General features: G+C 49.7%; 1 protein-coding gene across 34 annotated transcripts in view; it reads right to left on the bottom strand.

Moving 5' to 3' along the window:
* Positions 1 to 10,597: 10,597 nt before the first annotated feature.
* The window catches only part of GBF1 (golgi brefeldin A resistant guanine nucleotide exchange factor 1), a 154,193-nt gene continuing 147,253 nt past the window's right edge, over positions 10,598 to 17,537 (bottom strand). For 21 of the 34 annotated variants that reach the window (XM_045361445.3, XM_045361454.3, XM_045361446.3 and 18 more), the window contains 10 exons: positions 17,012 to 17,172; positions 16,644 to 16,884; positions 16,304 to 16,509; positions 14,028 to 14,178; positions 13,811 to 13,941; positions 13,508 to 13,609; positions 13,129 to 13,242; positions 12,806 to 12,986; positions 12,236 to 12,364; positions 10,598 to 11,439 (listed from right to left, as the gene is read on the bottom strand). In XM_045361445.3, the coding sequence (XP_045217380.1) occupies positions 11,159 to 11,439; positions 12,236 to 12,364; positions 12,806 to 12,986; positions 13,129 to 13,242; positions 13,508 to 13,609; positions 13,811 to 13,941; positions 14,028 to 14,178; positions 16,304 to 16,509; positions 16,644 to 16,884; positions 17,012 to 17,172 (1,697 nt within the window). In that variant the 3' untranslated portion in view covers positions 10,598 to 11,158. Of the gene's footprint in view, positions 11,440 to 12,235; positions 12,365 to 12,805; positions 12,987 to 13,128; positions 13,243 to 13,507; positions 13,610 to 13,732; positions 13,942 to 14,027; positions 14,179 to 16,303; positions 16,510 to 16,643; positions 16,885 to 17,011; positions 17,173 to 17,537 lie in introns of all 34 variants that reach the window. The other 13 variants (XM_045361447.3, XM_045361448.3, XM_045361452.3 and 10 more) reach the window with 3 other exon arrangements.

Below are 17,537 nucleotides of genomic sequence, written 5' to 3'. Positions count from 1 at the left end.
TCACTCTCCTGAGTAGCTGGGACTACAGGTGCACACCACCACACCTGGCAAATTTTTAAATTTTTAGTGGAGATGGATCTCACTACGTTGCCTAGGCTGGTCTTAAACTCCTGGGCTTAAGTGGTCCTCCTACTTTGGCCTTCCAAAATGCTTGGATTACAGACGTGAGCCACTGTGTCCTGCCAAATTGCCTCTTATAGACCTTCCAGTTTCCATCTGAACACTTCTAGAGGCAGTGAGGTCAGGACAGGAATTCACCAAGTATCGAGTACATGAGTGGACCTCTCTCTGGTCAGTAGCGTTTCTCCTTAGCAGGTGCCATGAGTAATCTCCATGCCTGGAGTCCTCCTCCCTTAGGCTTATGGTAGAACATAGGCTATCTGGGATCTTTCCTGCAGCTTGCCCCAGACGTTTTTAAGAACAGAATCACAGGCCTGCACTGGCACTAAGTAAAGAGAGACTATTATGGCTCTCGATTTGGGCTGTCTGTTTCCTATTACTTCCCCACCCCCCTTCATCTTGCCTGCAAATATAGTGTCCCAGGCACTAGGTTCGAGTACTTTAGAAGTTCTCATTCTCCCTCCCAACAACCCTAGGAGGTGAATATTACCTTTACTGATGAAGAAATCAAGGCTCAGAGAGGTGGAGTAACCAAACACACAGCTAGGAAGGGGCAGAGCCAGGATTCAAACCCAATCTGTTGACTCCAGGATGAAGCTCTTTCCCCTAAATTTATATAAAACAAAGCAGCCCTTTCCACCTTACTGTGGGCCTCTCAAACAAATATCGTAAGATTCTGCCAAACAATTTGCTGAAATCCAGATATGTTGTCTACTACATTTCTCCGGTAAGTCAGATTCCTAACCCTATTTAAAATGGACTAAGGCCAGACATGGTGGCCCACACCTGTAATCTCAGCACTTTGGGAAGCCAAGGCTTGTGGATCATTTGAGCCCAGGAGTTCGAGACCAGCCTTGGCAACATGGTGAAACCCCGTCTCAAAAAATATAAAACTTGGCCAGTCTCATAACTAGGTCTCTAAATAAATAAATAAAAATTTAAAAATAAAATTTAAAATGGAGGAAATTCAGCTTGGTATACTCTTAGTAAACCCGTGCTGGTTACCACTGATCATGTCTATCCTTTCAAAGTGCTCACAAATTGCCACCAAAATTGGCATGGATTCTTCGAGTCCCCACAACATCTCTAAAAGCACCCCTAAGGGTTGAGCTATTTTAGTTACAAGAGTCTAAGCTGTAATTTATCTAAAGATTAAAAAAAGAAGACCTTTATTAGCGAACATTTCAAACATACAAAGATTTTCACTTTGGGAGGCTGAGGCAGGCGGATCACTTGAGCTCAGTAGTTTGAGATTACCCTGGCAACATAGGGAGACCTCATCTCTACTTAAGTTAGCTAGATGTGATGGTGAGTGCCTGTAGTCCTAGCTACTTGGAAGGCTGAGGTGGGAGGATTGCTCAAGCCCAGGAAGTTGAGGCTGCTGTGAGCCATGTTCGTGCCACCGCACTCCATCCAGGCTGGGTGACAGACAGACGCCGTCTCAAAAAAAGAAGAGTGGAGAGAATAGTATAATGAGCTCCCGTGTGCCCCTCTGTCAGATTCATCAATTCCTAATCCATGTTAGCCTGGAGATTTTAAACTAACTCAAAATAGCTTGTCATTTGCTAGAGCCTCATCTATCTGGGCTTAAGAAACCTCTTTGTTAGGCTGGGCACAGTGACTCACACCTATAATCTCAGCACTTTGGGAGGCCAAGGCGGGTGGATCACTTGAGGTCAGGAGTTCGAGACCAGCCTGGCCAACATGGTGAAACCCTGTCCCTACTAAAAGTATAAAAATTAGCTGGATGTGGTGGTGGGCAACTGTAGTCCCAGCTACTAGGGAGGCTGAGGCAGGAGAATCATTTGAATCTGGGAGGCGGAGGTTGCAGTGAGCTGAGATCACGCCACTGTGCTCCAGCCTGGAAAACAGAGTGAGACTCCATCTCAAAAACAAAAAAAACAAAAAAAAAAAACTTCTTCATTGCATGTTTCACTAATTTTCATCCTAATGATCATCTGTTTCTACACCCAGCCCTAGCACAATGCCTAGCCCAGAGCGGATGCACCCCAAATTTATTCCATTCATTTACCAATAAATAGTGAGAGCCCACTCCATTAAACACCGCTGTTTGCAGACAAAACTCCAACAGATATATATCAGTTGGTAGTAAGTGCTACAGAGAAAAATTAAGTAGGTAAGGGATTAGACAGTGACAAGGATTTTCTAGGTATCAGTCAAAGCAGGACTCTCTGATGAAGTAACAATTAAACAATGACTTGAAAAAGTAAGGGAGTGAGTCATGGGGAATATCTGGAGAAAGAGCGTTCCAGGTGGAGGGAACAGTAGGGCCAAGCTCTGATACAAGTGTTTGGCATATTTGAGGAACAGCAAGAAGGTTAGTAGGTGGAATAAAGTAATAACTTTGGATTTTGTTCTGATCAAGATGGAAAGCTGTGAGAGAGTTCTGAGCAGTGGAGTGAAAATTGCATAATGGGCCGGGCGCGGTGGCTCAAGCCTGTAATCCCAGCACTTTGGGAGGCCGAGGCGGGCGGATCACGAGGTCAGGAGATCGAGACCATCCTGGCTAACACGGTGAAACCCCGTCTCTACTAAAAATACAAAAAAAAATTAGCCGGGCGTGGTGGCGGGCGCCTGTAGTCCCAGCTACTCTGGAGGCTGAGGCAGGAGAATGGCGTGAACCCGGGAGGCGGAGCTTGCAGTGAGCCGAGATCGCGCCACTGCACTCCAGTCTGGGCGACAGAGCTAGACTCCGTCTCAAAAAAAAAAAAAAAAAAAAAAAAAGAAAATTGCATAATGTATCTTTTTTTTTTTTTTTTTTGAGAGAGGCTCTCACTCTGTTACTCAGAGTGGTGTGCAGTGGTGTGGTCATAGCTCACTGCGACCTCAAACTCCTGGGCTCGAGTGATCATCCCACCTTAGCCTCCTGAGTAGCTAGGACTACAGGTACCTGCCACCAGGCCCAGCTAATTTTTGCATTTTTTTGTAGAGACGAGTTTCACCATGTTGCCCAGGCTGGTCTCAAACTCCTGCGCTCAAGTGATCTGCCCACATTGACCTCTCAATGTGAGGTCCATTGCCCAGCCTAGTTTTTTTTAGCTTTTAGATTTTTTTTTTTGAGACAGGGTCTTGCTGTGTTGTCCAGGCTGGGGTATAACGTGTCTTAAAAGGATCCATTTGGGCTGCATGCCTGTAATCCCAGCACTTTGAGAGGCCGAGGCAGGTGGATTGCTTGAGCCCATGAGTTTGAGACCAGCCTGGGTAACATGGTAAAATCCCTTCTCTACGAAAAATGCAAAGATTAGCTGGGTGTGGTGGCATGCATCTGTATTCCCAGCTACTCAGGAGTCTGAGGTCAGAGAATTGCATGAGCCCAGGAGGTGAAGATTGCAGTGAGCCTAAATTGCACCACTGTACTCCGGCCTGGGCAACAGAGCGAGACCGTCTCAAACAAACAAATAAGGATCCATTTAGCTGCTGTGTAAAGACCATCGAATGCAAGGACCTATAAGGAAGGAGGGAGACTAGTAGTCCAACAGACAGTGGCTGAGGCTTGGGTGCTAGTGGATGATAAAGGTGGTGGGAAGTAATCGCAATTCTAGATAGATTTAAAGATAGAAGTAACAAGACTTGCTGAGGATTAGATGTAGGATGTGAGAAAAGAGGGGGTTTTGGCATAAAAAAGAATGGAATTGTCCTTTAGTGATGTGGGGCACACAGAGAGGAGCAGATTTATAGGGGGTATCAATAATTTTTCCTTTTACTTATTTTTAAAAATTATTATTATTTTTTGAGACAGATTCTCACTCTGTTGCCCAGGCTAGAGCGGGGTGGCGTGATCTCGGCTCACTGCAACCTCCACTTTCCAGTTTCAAGTGATTCTCCTGCCTCAGCCTCCAGAGTAGCTGGGATTACAGGCGCCCACCACCATGCCCAGCTAATTTTTGTATTTTTAGTAGAGAAGGGGTTTCACCATGTTGGTTAGGCTGGTCTTGAACTCCTGAACTTGTGATCTGCCCGCCTCGGCCTCCCAAAATGCTGGGATTACAGGCGTGAGCCACCGTGCCCAGTCTATTTTTTTTTTTTTTTTTTGAGACAGTCTTGCTCTGTTGCCCAGGCTAGAGTGCAGTGGCACAATCTCAGCTCACTGCAACCTCTGCCTCCCGGGTTCAAGCGATTCTCCTGCCTCACCCTTCTGAGTAGCTGGGATTACAGGCTCCTTCTCAATGGGAGCCCTGGGGCTGAGTGGCTCTGCTCATTCACAGCCACTTGTCTTCCAACCAGTGAGCCCTCAACAAAGGTAAATACCCATGGCTCCAATAACCACAACTTTTGTTGTTCCTAGTATTTTTTTCTATTTGGTGGTGGGGTGGGGAGGAATGCCCATTGTAGTTCATTCTATGTTTTGTTCTTTCTCATATCATTATGTGCGTAGAAAATTCACATATTTTTCTTGGTTGTGGGCATCTGTTTCCAGTTTTAAAAACTTTACTAAACTCTGAGCTCACTAGGTAATAACCTGTTTCCTCAGGTGCTTAGCCTTTTATTTCACATGAGAAGCTATAGAAAATGTGTTTAGCTCTGGAGGGTTTCTATACCACCACCACTACATTTATTTATTTATTTATTATTTTTGAGACACAGTCTCGCACTCTTTTTTTTTTTTTTTTTTTTGAGACGGAGTCTCACGCTGTTGCCCAGGCTGGAGTGCAGTGGCGCGATCTCGGCTCACTGCAAGCTCCGCCTCCCGGGTTCCCGCCATTCTCCTGCCTCAGCCTCCCGAGTAGCTGGGACTACAGGCGCCCGCCACCGCGTCCGGCTAATTTTTTTGTATTTTTAGTAGAGACGGGGTTTCACTGTGGTCTCGATCTCCTGACCTTGTGATCCGCCCGCCTCGGCCTCCCAAAGTGCTGGGATTACAGGCTTGAGCCACCGCGCCCGGCCCAGTCTCCCACTCTTGCCTAGGCTGGAGTGTGGTGGTGCCATCTTGGCTCACTGAAACCTGTGCCTCCCAGGTTCAAGCGATTCTTCTGCCTCAGCCTCCCGAGTAGATGAGATTACAGGTGCCCACCACCACGCCTGGCTAATTTTTTTTTTTTTTTTTTTTTTTTTTTTTTGAGACAGAGGCTCACACTGTCATCCAGGCTGGAGTGCAGTGGCACAATCTTGGCTCACTGCAACTCCGCCTCCTAGGTTCAAGTGATTCTCCTGGCCGGGCGCGGTGGCTCAAGCCTGTAATCCCAGCACTTTGGGAGGCCGAGGCGGGCGGATCACAAGGTCAGGAGATCGAGACCACGGTGAAACCCCGTCTCTACTAAAAATACAAAAAAAAATTAGCCGGGCGCGGTGGCGGGTGCCTGTAGTCCCAGCTACTCAGGAGACTGAGGCAGGAGAATGGCGGGAACCCGGGAGGCGGAGCTTGCAGTGAGCCGAGATCGCGCCACTGCACTCCAGCCTGGGCAACAGCGTGAGACTCCGTCTCAAAAAAAAAAAAAAAAGTGATTCTCCTGCCTCAGCCTCCCGAGTAGCTGGGACTACAGGCGTGTGCCACCATGCCTGGCTAATTTTTTTTTTTTGTATTTTTAGTAGAGCTAGGTTTCACCGTGTTAGCCAGCATGGTCTCGATCTCCTTACCTCATGATCCGCCCACCTCGGCCTCCCAAAGTGCTGGGATTACATGTGTGAGCCACTGCACCTGGCCTCACCATCACTACTTCTGAATGGAAGAAGTGTCATATCAAAGAACATGAGGTTTAGAGTGACACTGACTTGGGTTCGATTCCCAGCTCCCTAAATTCCATGACTTGGCCTCTGAACCTGTATATAGCCTCATCTGTAAGTGCAGAAAATGCCTCTAAAATGTTGTTTGAAGGTTGAGGTGGGAGGATCACTTGAGCCTGGGAGGTCAAGGCGGCAGTGAACTGTGATTGTGCCACTACACTCCAGCCTGGGCAACAGGGGGAGACCCTGTCTCAAATAAAAAACAAAAACAGCCAGGTGCAGTGGCTCACACCTGTAATCCCAGCACTTTGGGAGGCCAAGGTGGGTGGGTTACCTGAGTTCTAGGAGTCTGAGACCAGCCCGGCCAACATGGTGAAACCCCATCTCTACTAAAAGTACAAAACATCAGCCAGGTGCTAGGTGCGGTGGCTCACGCCTGTAATCCTAGCACTTTGGGAGGCCGAGGCGGGCAGATCATGAGGTCAGGAGTTCGAGACCAGCCTGATCAACATGGTGAAACCACGTCTCTACTAAAAATACAAAAATTAGTCCGGCATGATAGCATGTGCCTGTAATCCCAGCTACTCAGGAGGCTGAGGCAGGAAAATTGCTTGAACCCGGAGGCGGAGGTTGCAGTGCCTGGTGACAGAATGAGACTCCGTCTAAAAACAAATAAACAAAAACATTAGCCAGTTGTGGTGGTGCATGCCTGTAATCCCAGCTTCTTGGGAGGCTGAAGCACAAAAATTGCTTGAACCCAAGAGGCAGGGGTTGCAGTGAGTCAAGATTGCACCACTGCACTCTAGCCTGAGTGACAGAGTGAGACTCTGTCTCAGAAAAAAAAAAACAAAACAAAGCCCCAAAAACACAAAATCCCCCTCCTCACATTAAATAAAAATAAAATGTTTGAGCAAGGCACTCAATACTGACACATATAGGTGCTCTAGCAATGCCAGTTCTCTATGTTAGGGTCTTAGGTCATGGAACCGTCTCTACCTTTCCTTCTGACTTTATCTGCCATCCTGGATTTCTGGTGGGAGATGTCCATTAAGACCAGCATTTCCCTCTAGACTATGCTATTACTTTCCCCCAAGATTTGGTTACTTCCACATCACCAAGCCATTCTTCTTTGTTGGTCAGAATTAAGGCTTACTTATTAGTTCCTCTTGCAGCTTCCTTTGCTTTCTGAGAGACAATATTGTCCACAATACAAATCACGCATATCAGCTGGTCTTCTGTTTTTTAAATATATTTTTGAAATCTTTTAAAAAATAGAGATGGGGTCTCACTATGTTGTCCAGGCTGATCTCAACAAGTGATCCTCCTGCCCCAGCCTCCCAAAGTACTGAGATTACAGGTGTGAGCCACCACACCTGGCCTCAGCTACTTTTTAATAACAGAATGCAACTTCCAGCAAATGTTTTTCTTTGCTTCCCAGCAGGGAGTGGGCCAGTTTGCAATTGCTCCAGCCTTTTTTTTTTTTTTTTCTCTGAGACAGAGTCTTGCTCGGTTGCCAGGCTGGAGTACAGTGGCACCATCATAGCTCACTGCAGCCTTGACCTCCCAGGCTCAAGCAGTCCTCCTGCCTCAGCCTCCAGAGTAGCGTGGCCACAGGTGCATGGTCTTGAACTCCTGGGCAAGCAATCCTCCTGCCTCAGCCTCCCAAAGTGCTAGGACTACAGGCGTGAGCCACTGCACCCTGCTCCACTCCTGTTCCCACTTCTTTCCTAATTTTTGAGATAGGTTTTTTTTTTTTTTTTTGAGACGGGGTCTCGCTGTGTCTCCCAGGCTGGAGTGCAGTGGCGTGATCTCGGCTCACTGCAAGCTCCGCCTCCCGGGTTCACGCCATTCTCCCGCCTCAGCCTCCCAAGTAGCTGAGACTACAGACGCCCGCCACCACGCCCGGCTAGTTTTTTGTATTTTTAGTAGAGACGGGGTTTCACCATGTTAGCCAGGATAGTCTCGATCTCCTGACCTCGTGATCCACCCGCCTCGGCCTCCCAAAGTGCTGGGATTACAGGCTTGAGCCACCGCGCCCGGCCTTGAGATAGGTTTTATTTATTTATTTTTTATTTTTATTTTTATTTTATTTATTTATTTATTTATTTTGAGATAGGTTTTATAAGGGACATTAGAGCTGTCCTATTTCTTTGTTCATAGGGTGGCCTTCAGACTTATTTGCAGCAGTCAACACTATTTCTCCCATAGGGAAACACATGGAAGCTTCTAAAGGCAGAGCTTGTGGGGCTCAGATGGGAGAACAGAGACACCATAGTTGAAGCCAAATGCCCCAGCATCTAGCTGGCTGTAGTTGCAGGCTTTTCTGCACACACACAGGGCTCTCTGCCCCTCCTAATTTTCCCAGGGGCAGGGTTGGGCAAGGCTTCTGGTTAGCATGCAAATCAGGCATGGCCTGGACTTGAGGAAGAAGGAAGAGGGAGAAATTAGCCTAAGAGCTTCCGGTTTCATATCAGTATTTTTCCACATCAGGTTATTCCCACTTCTGAGGTGCCTTTTTCTACACTGAGGGAGGCGCTGCACGGGTCCAAATGCCCAGCCATGTGGATGTGCTGAGCAAAGGGAAGCCTGGTGCTGGAGAATCATACCGCCAGCTGGGCCCCAGTGTAGGGGGTGAGTGCCCTTAACTCTCCGTAATGGAGGCCAGCTGGAAGTACAACAGGGCCACACTGTTCTCTGTGCCCCAGGGAAGGGAAGGCACCATTGTGGAGGAGGAAGCCAAGATGATGTGGATGCTTCACTTGGGAAAGCTTACTAACCAGAATTTTGTTTCCCACCATGGGAGGGGAAAACACATTCAAAGTGTTTCTATTTTCTCACTCAAAAACAATCAACACAGAAGACTTCTGTGACCAAACGTGTGTGTGTGAAAACCCCCACACACCAGGCAAGCAATCAGCTCTATAGTGGACACCAGCTGGGTGGCCTCCAATTCAATTCTGACGCTATCTAATTGGAAATAGTGCCAGGTCTCATAGGTTGAGGGCTCATTCCCCAAGACTGTACTCTACTTCTTTAAAAAAATGCCTTTTTTTTTTTTTAAATAGAGACAGGGTCTCGCTATGTTGCACAGGCTGGTTTTGAACCCTTGGCCTCAAGGGATCCTTCTGCCTCGCCTCTGAAAGTGCTGGGATTACAGGCATGTGCCATGGTGCCCAGTCATTGCCTCCACTTCTGATGCCAATTGTTAAGTCCCAAGTGGTTTTTCCTGTATTTCTTACTGACCAGCTATAAATTGCGCTCCACATGACCCCCTTCTTGCGTTTGGGTTCAACTAGTTTGCTAGAGCAGCTCACAGAACTCAAGGAAACACACTTACCAGTTTACTACAGGGAATATAAAGGATACAAATAACCAGCCATGAAGACATACATAGGGTGAGGTCTGAAAGGGTCCAGAGCCTGGGAGTGATGTCCACATGGAGCTGTGGTGCACCACCCTCTGGGCACAGGATGCACTCTTGTTTACCTTCCTGTAAGCCTCCACATGTTCAGCTATCTGGAAGCTCTCCAAACCCTGCCCTTTTGGGTTTTTAGGGAAGCTTCATTACATAGGCACGGTTGATTAAACCACTGGACACTGGTGATCAACTTAACCTTCAGTACCTCTTCCCTCCCGGGAGGTTGGGGGCTGAGGCTGAAAGTTCCAACCCTTTAATTCTGCTTTGGTGACCAGCCCCCATCCAGAAGCTACACAGGGACTGCCAGCTGTCAGTCAATCATATATCAAAGGACATCACTTTGGAGATTTTAAGGATTTTAAGAGTTATGCCAGGAAACGGGGTGAAGACCAAATATCTATTTCACAGTATCACACACCCATAGTACCTCCACCCTGCAGGAGCCACACAACCTGCCCATACACACGCCCACCTGTATTACCCTGATGCCAAGGGAAAGGAGGAGAGGGGATCCTGTAATCATGCTGCAGTGAGTGAGGTTTGAGGTTTGTGGGGCTGGGAAAAGTTACCCCTCTTCAGTTTGGGGTCAAAATGAATGCCCTGGGCCCCAAACCCATGACTGCAGCTGTGGGCAAGATATCCTTCCCAGGGCTGGGTGCAGTGGCTCACGCCTGTAATCCCAGCACTTTGGGAGGCCGAGGCAGGAAGATCATTTCAGCCCAGGAGTTTAAGACCAGTCTGGGCAACATGGTGAGACCCCATCTTTACAAAAAATACACAAAAAACTAGCCAAGTGTAGGGGTGCGCACCTTAGTCTCAGATACTTGGGAGGCTGATGTGAGAGGATTGCTTGAACCTGAGTTTGAGGCTGCAGTGAGCTATGATTGTGCCACTGTATTCCAGCCTGGATGACAGAGGGGGGTTCAAGTACAGTGGCACAATCATAGCTCACTGCAGCCTCGAACTCTTGGGCTCATCTGAAACCCCAAGGGCTGTTTTGCGCTCTTGGATGGTGAGATGTGTCTGAGAGAAGACTTATGAATAACTACAGCTCAGCCCTCACTCCTCTTCCCTCTCACCCAGGACAGGTTGTCTCGTGTCTCCCTTGGAACAGTTAGGGAAGATGACAATTGTCTGAGCCACTGCCCAAGCCCCGGGGCACACCTGTGATGACAAGGGTGCACCCTGTGGCAGGGCAGGGGTCAGCAGTGGTGAAGGAATCCTGACCCCAGGCCTAGCATCTAGCGGGGTTGGGGAGGGGGTGGTGGTGGTAGGTAGGCTCAGCCTCTGCTCACATCAAGCCCAAGCCCTGCACACCCGATAACATGGTGCCCTGACCCACAAGCTCAAGAAGGAAACCGGAGGGAGAGACAATGATGCTGGTACTAAGACATTTATTATATCATAAAAAGTCCATTGTTGTTCTGTTTTTCCATATGTACATGCTCCTGTGGGCAGTCCCCCACCCAGCCCCTACCTGCCTACCCTCCATGGTGCCAGTCAACTCTCCAAACTGACCAACTAATTAGTAAAAGAGGAAGAACTGGAGGAGGTGGCCCAGGGCTAATGGGAGTGGAAAACAAAGTGCAGAGTGGTTGGGCTTAGTTCTCAATGCCTGACCGTGGGCAGGCACTGCAGGGCTGGCACACGGATGCCTCTCCCAGAGCTGCCAGGCTGGAGGCAGAGGCTGCAGATGACAGCTGAGTGCACTCCCAGGCTGAACCTCCAGGAATGGAGCACAGAGGAGGAAAAAGGTCCCACAGCTGATTGGGGGTCTTAGCTGGGGCTATCAACGTTCTCTTTTTCAGGTCCCCATCCAAGTGGCAGCAACAGCAGCTCTGACTTGGCCTGAAGAGCCTGTGGCCCGCAGGACAGCCAGAAGTGGGGTCAAGGAAAGCCTGGTGGGAAGCACTGGTCCTGATCTCTGAGTGACCTGCCTTAGTTGACCTCAGAGGTGGGTATGGGATCTGTGGGGCGGGGTGTGGCCAGGAGGGGCACTGGTGAGGTGGCCTCGATGAGCGCAGGGTTGAGGATGATGGGCAGAGTCATGGGTGGCACGCCCACCTGCAGTGGGGAAGCCAGGGGCTGCAGGATCAGTGGGGGCTGAGCCAGAGGTGGAGGCCCATCGGGGGTGGGGCTCAGCCTGCTGGGGCTTGAGGCTACTGGTGATCCTGGGGAGCTGCTGCTGGCGGCTCGGGGGCCCTCGGGCTTCTCAAAGTCTGTAGGAAAGCAAGGTGGCTACAGTCAGATTCCCTTATTGACACAAGACAACTCTCACATTGCCCAGCTGGCTGCTTATAGAATCTTTGTTCCTCCTTTTTCCTGTAAACAACACGCCCCGCCCTCCACCAGCCTAAAAAGTTGGGAGTCTCCCCTCAAAACTCATTTCAATGTTCAGCTACCTTATATCTACCTTCTACCACCTTTGCAAGGCTACTTTTTTTTTTTTTGGTGCAACAGGGTCTCACTCTGTCACCCAGGCTGGAGTGCAGTGGCACGATCTCAGCTCACTGCAACCTCTGCCTCCCGGGTTCAAGCGATCCTTCCACCTCAGCCTCCCCAGTAGCTGGGATTATAGGTGTGCACCACCACGCCCAGCTAAGTTTTGAATTTTTTTGGTACAGGCGGGGTTTCACCATGTTGGCCAGGCTGGTTTCAAACTCCTGACCTCAGGTGATCTGCCCTCCTCAGCCTCCCAAAGTGCTGGGATTACAGGTATGAGCCACTGCACCTGGCCTTCAGGTTACTCTCTACTCGAATCTCTGAAAGGAAACCTCTGAAAATTCATTCCAAGTCCCTGATCCAGCTTTCTCTTCCCAAGCCTGAAGATTGCATAGTTCTCATAGCTTATGGTTCTGCCATTTGTCATGGGAAGAGCGGCAACAGGACTCTCTAGTGGCCTCCTTCCCTCGGCTCACAGCCCCTGCTCAGCAGCATTCCCATGCCCCCTTGGGCCTCCTCTTAGGCCCCCTGCTTGCTACTCAGTGCCTATCAGGCTAGCCCAGAGAGACTCACCACAGGCCCCCAGCTCAGATGGAATCTCTGGGGGAGGTGGATGTCCAGGTGTCCTGGTATCACCAGCAGCAGAAGTCAGGTGGGCTGAGGCGAGAGGCTTTGGGCCATGAGGCTCCATGGGCATGGGGTCTGGAGATGGTAGAGAATCGAAATGGCACTTCTTAGTGCTTTCTTTCCAGCAGAGCCCTAGCTACCCAATAGCCTTTCTACCCACCCAGGGCACAGACAATAAATTCAGCTTTGGGGACTCTCTGGTTTTTTTGAAACAGAATCGCGTTCTGTCGCTCAGGCTATGATCTCGGCTCACTGAAACCTCCACTTCCCGGGTCCAAGCGATTCTCCTGTTTCAGCTTCCTGAGTAGCTGGGACTACAGGCACCCACCATCACACCTGGCTAATTTTTGTATTTTTCATAGACATGGGGTTTCACTATGTTGGTCAGGCTGGTCTCGAATTCCTGCCCTCAGGTGATCCACCCACCTCGGCCTCCCAAAGTGCTGGGATTACAGGTGTGAGCTATTGCGCCCAGGCAGGGGACTCTTTTTGATAAAGCTGGGCTGAGCCCCCTACCCTGGATGACGGTCTGCTTGAAGAGTTCATCTCGTAGGTGAGGCAGAAAACAGTCAATGCGCTCCCAGGTGATCTCCCAGAGGGCTGAGGGGCCACCTCCCCGTGCATCTGCACTGTGGAAAATCTCCGCTGTGTCCATCACCAGAAGCATGTTCTTCAGAGACTCAGGGATCGCCTCTGACTGCAGGTGGCAGTGGGACCATGAGAATAGGAAAGAGGGCATGGGAGAGTATGGTAAAAGGAGGTAGCTACCAAGGGGGAAAGGGCAAGTCCTTCCAGCAGGTGGGACAGGAGGCAGGCAGCCGAGCTGAGGTGGAACATACCAGTAAGTCGCTGGAGCCTGCGTGCATGTACTTGTCCATGAAGTCCAAGATGGTGAGCCAGAGTGCCGCAAAGGTAGAGAGCGACAGCAGTGGAGACAGGTGCTGCAGGAAGACCTACGGCCCACCAGCCCCCTTCAGCTGAGGGGACTGTAGGAGCCTCTGGACCCCTCTCTGAGGCTGAGAATCTTAGATCAGAGATAGAGGAATCTCTGATCTAAGATTCAGAATCCTCTCGGGTCCCCAGGTCCGGCCTACTGTCCATAGCTGGGGGGTTGTGAGCACCTACAATGAATCTTAGGTCCTGCCAGAAGCCCTGGTTTCCCTCCTTGCGAAAAGGCAGGTATGGGAGAGAGGGTGGGTGTAGGGTGGTGAGCAGTACCTTAGAGAGCAGTGTGGAAGCCCTCATCCGGGTCTCCTCCATCCCGCCCACATCTGCAGGGCTGATGTTCTCCAAGAGCTTGGTAAGTAGAGGAAACAGCACCTGGTGGGGGTAAATGTGCAATGTCTCCCTATGTGGGTCAGCTAGGCAGCCTTGCCCCAAGGAAGCCAGGAACTGGATGGGCACAGAGCAGAAGGGAAGGTATGATGCAGGCTGAAGACTCACATTAGGGGCTCTTCAGGCTGCCTGGCTTTCCTTTTCTTAGGATCTGAACTTTATCTTAAGACCAGTAGGAAGTCCCACCTTGTTAAAACAGGACTCCCATTCCAGGGCATCTAGCTTTTGCAGATCATGTACAAGTAGTGCTCGCTGCAGATAGGTCAATGCCTGCATCCGTACCTGGCGCCGGGCATCGCAGCACAGGCAGGCAATACCTGAGAGCAAGAGCAGGGTCAGGATCCTTCAGGCATCTTGATCCTGATGCTCCCCAAACTCCCTACCTCTGCCCCTCCTGGTTTACCCTGCAGTAAAGGGCACCAGCAGTGGGCCCAGAGGGTGCGAGAATCAGCTTCGATCTTGTGGCCATCTGCCTCCAGGTGGCGTTGCTCCTCCGCCCATGAGCTGTAGATAGAGGCTGCCCGCGTGTGCAGGGTGTGCATCAGGTCTAGCAACTAGGATCACAGGAGGGGGCAGGACATGAGTGGGGTTAGGTCTGGTGGATGCCTTTCCCCCTTCCCACTCACTGTCCCTGACTGAGTCCTCAAGGTGGCCCTAGCACCAATCATGCCATACCTCACCCACTTGCTACTCTTTCCCTTGACTTGACTTCCTGGTTGTTCCAGTCCTTGCAAAGGACTCTCCAAGTCAGAGATTTCTCATGAGAGAGAAAGACTTAGGAGGTGTGTGGACTGAGTATTTCACAATCCTGATTCACAGTGAGAAAGATACTTTCTTTTCAATTGTATTTCACACCTGCTGATGACAGAGACAGCCTCATGTTGTTAATTTAATTTTATGTTTTGAGGCAGGGTCTCACTCTGTCACCCAGGCTGGAGTGCAGTGGCACAATCACGGCTGACTGCAGCCTCAAACCCCCGGGCTCAGGTGATCCTCCCACCTCAGCCTTGTCAGTAGCTGGAACTACAGCTGTGCGCTGCCACGGCCAGCTCATTTTTTGTATTTTTGTAGAGATGGGGTTTTGCCATGTTGCCCAGGATGATCTTGAACTCCTGGGCTCAAGCAATAGTCCTCCCAAAGTTTTGGGATTATAGGTATGATTATACCATGCCTGGCCCAATTTTATTTCTTATGTTTTGAGACAGGGTCTTGCTCTGTGCAAGGCTGGAGTGCATGGCACCGTCATGGTTCACTGCCTCCTGGATCTACTAGGCTCAAGAAATCCTCCCACCTACTCAGCCTCCCCAGTAGCTGAGACTACAATGTGTGCCACCATGCCCAGATAATTTTTGCATTTTAATTTTTGTACAGACAGGGTCTCACAATTTTTCCCAGGCTGGTCTTGAACTCCTGACCTCAACTGATCCTCCTGCCTCAGCCTCCCAAAGTGCTGGAATTATAGGTGTGACCCACTGTACCTGGCTGTTAATTTCATTTTTAAAAGAGAAAACCTCAGGCTCAGAGGCTTTGATGGGCAATAGTGTCTGGCCAGATTTAATACATTTTTACTTTTATCATTTTTCTTTTCTTTTCTTTTTTTGAGACAGAGTCTTGCTCTGTCGCCCAGGCTGGAGTGCAGTGGCGCAATCTTGGCTCACTGAAAGCTCTGCCTCCCGGGTTCATGCCATTCTCCTGCCTCGGCCTCCCGAGTAGCTGGAACTACAGGTGCCCGCCACCACGCCTGGTTAATTTTTTGTATTTTTAGTAGAGGCGGGGTTTCACCGTGTTAGCCAGGATGGTGTCGATCTCCTGACCTTGTGATCCGCCCACCTCGTCCTCCCAAAGTGCTGGGATTACAGGTGTGAGCCACTGTGCCCAGCCACTTTTGTCATGTTTTTATGGTTATTCTATTTAAGGCAATTGGTTCTCCATCAATTTAGTGATATATACTCTGCTCACAGAATTAATTTTATATGCCTTTGAATAGATACAGGGTAACTCTGGAAGGATAGACAAGAAACTGGTGACAGTGGTTGCTTCTAGTGAGGGGAACTCAGCAGCTGGTGACAAGAATGGATTGGAAACTTTTATCAGTTTACCCTTTTGTATATTTTGAACCTACTTAAAAAATAAGTAAACCTTAGTTTAAAAATAAATTTAAAGGCCAGGTGCGGTGGCTCACACCTGTAATCCCAGCACTTTGGGAGGGCGAGGCGGGTGGATCATGAGGTCAGGAGATCAAGACCATACTGGCTAACATGGTGAAACCCCATTTCTACTAAAAATACAAAAAATTAGCCAGGCATGGTGGCACGTGCCTATAGTCCCAGCTACTCGGGAGGCTGAGGCAGGAGAATCGCTTGAACCTGGGAGGCAGAGGTTGCAGTGAGCCAAGATCACACCACTGCACTCCAGCCTAGGTGATAGAGCGAGACTCCATCATAAAATTAATAAAATAAAAAATAAAATAAAATAAAATAAAAACAAATAAATTCATAAATTTAAGCAAATAAAGACTTACAGGTAAGGTTTTAGGTAAGGGAATATTGTTAAGATGGTGGCCCAGGGCCTGGGCTGGCACACATGGGCCCTTCCCCTCAGCCCTGGCTTTCCCTGGCCGCCCCAGTCTCCCAGTATCAGGTGCAGGGGAGGAGAGGAAGTAAAGGGTGCCATACTTACGTCCTGACTGACCTGTAAAGACACCGTATGGTAGCTGGCAGGCACGCCTTCATCCTCCTCATCATCACTCTGCCCACCCCGAGAGGCATGTTGGCTGGAGGTTCGAGGCCGACGAAGCATTGATCCCTCTTTGGATTTCTTCTTGAAGCGGTTCCCTTTGCTGTCATATTTGTGACTCTTGCCACGTTTCTCCTGGCACTTGCATCCTGAGCAGAGCCAGACTCAGGTCACATTTCCGTGTCTATATAGGCATAGATACCCTGCCTTTTCTCCCCTCTCGGCCTCTCGCCTGCATAATAGCATGGCTACTCCCCAGCTGCCCCCTCATCAGCTGACCCACCGCCATTCAGACTGGCCTCCACAAAGATCCGGAGAGTCTTGACACAGAGCTCAAAGTTGTCAGGTGTGATGTGGGCAGCATCACGAACAATGAAGGACAGCGATTCCACACACTTAAGCAGAGACTTAGTGTCGTGTGGCCCCAAATCCAGTCCCACTGTTAGGCTGTATTGATTGATCAGGGGTGAAGGGCCTGGGCGGCTGGGCCCTGGCTTGGAGTTATCAATGTCATCCTTCCCGACCTGTAAAGCACACAGAGGAGCTGGGGACCCAGGCTTGGCCCCTATGTGAATGTCCTTGCAGAGGACCAGGAATTCTTCCCACAGGTCAAGCAGGGGAGACTCAATTGCTGCCCATATCATCACTCACCACTAACCAACCACTGTTGACCACATCGGCATCTGTGGCTGATCGGTGTATCTTGCCCGGCCTGGCATGGTCAGTGTAGACCTCTGAGTCAGAAGTGTACCCTCGATCCAGGCTCACATCATTTTGATGGTAGGATGGGAGCTCACTGTCTGACTGGGCCCCTACAGTAGGCAGGGAGAAGGGCAGAGTCAGGGTGGGGATGGGGCACTGGGATGAGGGAAAAATCAGGCTCTCAGAAAAAAGATGCTGAGGCCTGGCCTCCCCTCTCTCTGGCATGGTTTAATTTCTGTCACCAAAGGGCCAAAGGATGGCCAGAACAGCTTCTCTGCTGACCAAATAAGGTGGCAGGCTAATCTGGGCTCCTGATGGCATCTAGTGGCAGCTATAGCACCACTCTAGGAGTGGTGGCAAGGACAAATAGGCAATGCAGAAGGCTGTGAAGCCAGGCTTTCTACTGTCCTGAGGACTGTTTTCCCAGTTTCTGGGATTTAGTGATGTATCGATTTAGTGATATAAAGTCTGCTCA

This window comes from Macaca fascicularis, chromosome 9 (assembly GCF_037993035.2).
Source record: "Macaca fascicularis isolate 582-1 chromosome 9, T2T-MFA8v1.1".
Classification (NCBI taxonomy): domain Eukaryota; kingdom Metazoa; phylum Chordata; class Mammalia; order Primates; family Cercopithecidae; genus Macaca; species Macaca fascicularis.
Note: the sequence above shows the minus strand (reverse complement) of the source record. Positions and strands in the feature narration are given on the sequence as shown.